Source organism: Gavialis gangeticus, unplaced genomic scaffold (genome assembly GCF_001723915.1).
Source record: "Gavialis gangeticus isolate Ggan-Ray unplaced genomic scaffold, GavGan_comp1, whole genome shotgun sequence".
Classification (NCBI taxonomy): Eukaryota; Metazoa; Chordata; order Crocodylia; family Gavialidae; genus Gavialis; species Gavialis gangeticus.
Window position 1 is genome coordinate 63,923,446 of NW_017729031.1, and position 3,818 is coordinate 63,927,263.

Genomic DNA, 3,818 nt, shown 5'->3' on the forward strand with positions numbered 1-3,818 from the left:
TCACGGATTTTTTTTTTTTTTTTTTTTTTGGTAAATCTCTTCTCACTGGCAGAGCCTTTAGAATTTCTGTTCATTCCCTTTTAAGAATTTTCAAAGTGCTAAGCTTTGAAATAAGATGAAAATATTTTGGGGGGGGAGTTAATTGTTTATCAATAATTCAGTTTTTATTTGTTTGTTTGTTCTTCAGTCAAATTTTCTTTGCATATTTTTTGCTTTACCTTAGGGCTTGAATTATTGACAAAAAGTAAAAATAAATTTATATTAACATACTCATGGTTAAATTAGCCAGTATGAATTAGTTTACATCCCCAGCTGCTGGACTGCCTTTCTTCAGGCTCAGTCAACTATTGCCTATAATATTTCTCCTGGAATTTACAAAAATAACAACTTTAGGCCAAGTCTTACTTTTCTTGAGGGAGGGAGGCAGATGTCTTTATCTTTTTAGTCAGTAATTTCTCAATGACTTTTGATGACCAAATACCAGTCTCTAAGTTATGATACTGCTATTCTTTGCATTTAGTGTTTGGTAGCTTTTTTCTTCCAGTTGCCAAAGTGTAGAGAAATATGTGCATTATCTAGTTTGTATCCCTGTGATGAGCTACTAAAACAGCTTTAGATGTATATACAATACTTGGACTAGAGATTTTGATGGCCACTAGTATAGCTGGAATCCAGCCTCCACTGCAGTTTTTTTAATATTTTTTTTTTTTCAATTTGCCACGTGTAAGGTATCCTAACAATGATGTTCTGTAACAAAATTAAAGCTTGAGAGGCTGATTCTACTCAGGACTATTAGCAGTGAATCTAAACTAGAGTTAATGCTTTTGTGACAAGAGAATGCATCTAAGAATAAAATCACTCCCCTGTGCTTTTTTAAACTGATGACCAAACCTGGTGAAGGTCTCTTCTACACTGCTAAATCAAACTAAGTTGCAACTAATTTCTTTCTCTCGGTGGCCTGGATAGTCTCTGTTAGTGAAAGTTGTGTGTAACATAGAATGCTGCATTTTTCTGATTTTTGTGTTGCTTGTCTGAATGGATGGATTGAGAGCGAGCTTACAGTGAACAAGACAATTCTGTGTTGTGCTCTGGAAGCCTTAGACTCTCTGCTCTTGCTTTCATTGTCTTCACTCCAACTAAAAACTGTTGAATTTAGAAAAAGATGGGTGACTTGTGAGAGTAAAGGGAAAATGAAAACTTGGTAGTTCAGGGAGTGGACTTGAAAAAAGTGTAAAAGAATATACAGATTATGTTTGTTGTTTCCCAAAAGTATGGCAAGTTAGTGCCATCTACTGTTAAATGATTTAACCAACATAGTATTACATTGTTCAGAAATACAAGATAGAAGTAGTTATCTGTGTTAGTTTGAAGTAAGGCAGAAGGCAGAGTAGTTTTGTACCTTTTATAGACTAACCAAATCAGAAATGTATAGCACAGGCTTTTGTAAGTAGAAGTTTACTTCACAACATGCTATGAAGGGATTGCAGGAAGCAGAGCTTCTGAAGAGAAAATGTGATTAGAATATAAAGGGTAGAGAAAAGAGGAGGAAAAAGAGGGGGCAGTGCTGAGAGATGTGATGTGAGGAGGGAAAAGAAAAAGCAGTTAAGCTAAGAAATACAAGAGCATACTGAGAAATGGGAGATGTGTATGTACTTGTCCCCCAGAACCAGAGTCCTAATGTAAAAGATTTCTCCATCCAACAGTTCTAAGAGTTGTCGTAGATGACTGACTTGTGAGTAAATAAGGTTATACTAGATAGATACAAAGGTCCACAAATGTGAATTTAAATTGGTTGGCATGAGGTATTTCACCAGAATTTTAACATTTTCACAAGTCCAAAAATTCTGGGCAAATTACTTTCCTTGGCTTGAACAACATTCCCCTTTTTTCAGCCTTCCGTACTTATCTAGTGGAGATCTGTGCAACACAAGATAAATACTTCCGAACATGAAGCTCAAGGCTGCAAATTCTTTTCAGGGCAAATGACAGGTGGAATTAGTGCTTGACATATTTCATAAATAATCTAGCAGCAGTGAACTAATGGATATAATCTTTACAGTGGTCTATAGCTATAGAAATTGGAGATGGGAAAAGTTTGCTGCTGCCTCCTCTCTCCCCCCCCTCTCCCCCCGCCGCCCCGATTTTGTTCTTTATGATACATTTTCCTAGTGCCTTGCCCAGTTTCTCTTTTTAAGTGCACCAGCCAGTGGGGTTCTTCGTAAGAACCATTCCACATTCTAATAAATCTCAGTCTCAGAGTAGCTCTGAAAGCTACCATTATTTGTTTGAATTATCATATTCATTTCGAGACCCAATTAAGTATTAGAAGCTACTGTCATATCCAGGTATTATCCAGGTACATAAGAAAACACATGATTTGCCACAATGTAGTTTTAAAACAAGACTCAGAAGTGAGAATGGCGAACAGTGGAAAGGGAGAGGGAAAGATGTTGATTGTTACAGCAGTGTATTAAAGTAGTTACATAGGTTCTGCATTGTATAACATAATTGTATGCTGTATGTGCAGTTGTAAAATACAGGTTTAGCCTAAATTTTCCTCTAACTCCTACTTGCACCAAGTTCCTTAGACTAAATAATTCCTCTCATTCCATGATGATGCCCCTTTCTTTCTTTTTTTCTTAGATATTTCAAAGACAATTATCGTCTGTATATACGGGATTGAATACAAATCTCAGATTCAAGTGTTATCTAGTTTTTCCAACCTGCTTACTGTTGTTGATCCCTAACCTAAAATATCTATATTTACTTTAGTCTTTAAAACAGTCCCTGAAGCCCCTCAGTCACTTTGCTGTTCCACTTTCTGGTCTGCCTTCATTTTTCTTTTCTTTTTGCCAGTAACAGGTCAAGGAGTGAAAATACTGTTAGAGCTGTATAGAAATGCTCCTTGCTAACTTGTTCTCTAACATGCTACAATTGTATTTCAAAGCCATGTTTCGATGAGCTTTTGGTGCTGTATCTCCATGCATGATTCCATTTAATTTTACTCTCCACTAGAGCATCTGACTTTCTAGTATTTACATAGCTTATACTCAGGTTTCTCACTTATTTCATGTACCTGTAATCTCAGATGCTTTTCTCCCAGAAATACGGACTTTTCTTGCTGTTTGTCTTAATAAAAGTTGAGGTAAAAATAAGGCTTTCATTAAGGTAAAAATAACTATTTGTTTTCATCCTGTCATTGATTCTCTCTTATCTCCAATTTGTTTACTGCAGGTTCATGACTCTTTGCAGGCTATGGGAAGTAGTGCTGACAGTTGTGACAGTGAGACAACAGTAACGTCGCACAGTGAGGAGCTTAGGACACCGATAGCCAAAGAACTGCCCTATTTCCATGAGTTAGAGGAGGAGGAGGAGGAGGAGGAGGAAGAGGAAGAGGAGGATGAAAAGCTTCTCCCTGAAATGGAGGGACAAAAGTTGGAGGTACCTTCTGAAAACAGAACAAAAGGTGATGAAGCAAACCTTGAACGTGAAACTGATCAGAACCAAAGGAGAGAGAGAAATTTGTCTTGTACATCAGATTCTGCTCAAAGACATCTCAGTATAGAAAGTGAAGAGATTTCTACTGAACAAAAGGAATCTGAGGTTCTAGAAGAAGATAGTGATGAGAGTGATCTGGAAAAAAGCAGTGAACATGAATTTCCACAGTACAAAACGCACCATATTCTTAAATCAATGGCATCTATTGAAAGCACCAGTTCATCCCCTTCTTCTGTGGATAGGGTTCACGTTGCTTTGCAAAGAGCCCAGATGAAGATCAGCAGCACATCTGGTTCCAGAGTTGGGCGCACCCTGCTCAA

The 3,818-nt window shown here is 37.2% G+C and overlaps 1 protein-coding gene across 4 annotated transcripts in view; it reads left to right on the forward strand.

The window, feature by feature from the left end:
* SSFA2 (sperm specific antigen 2) overlaps window positions 1-3,818 on the forward strand; it is a 62,925-nt gene that overhangs the window by 36,794 nt on the left and 22,313 nt on the right. For all 4 annotated transcript variants that reach the window (XM_019523047.1, XM_019523046.1, XM_019523048.1 and 1 more), the window contains one exon: window positions 3,235-3,785. In XM_019523047.1, the coding sequence (XP_019378592.1) occupies window positions 3,235-3,785 (551 nt within the window). The remainder of the gene's footprint in view (window positions 1-3,234; window positions 3,786-3,818) is intronic.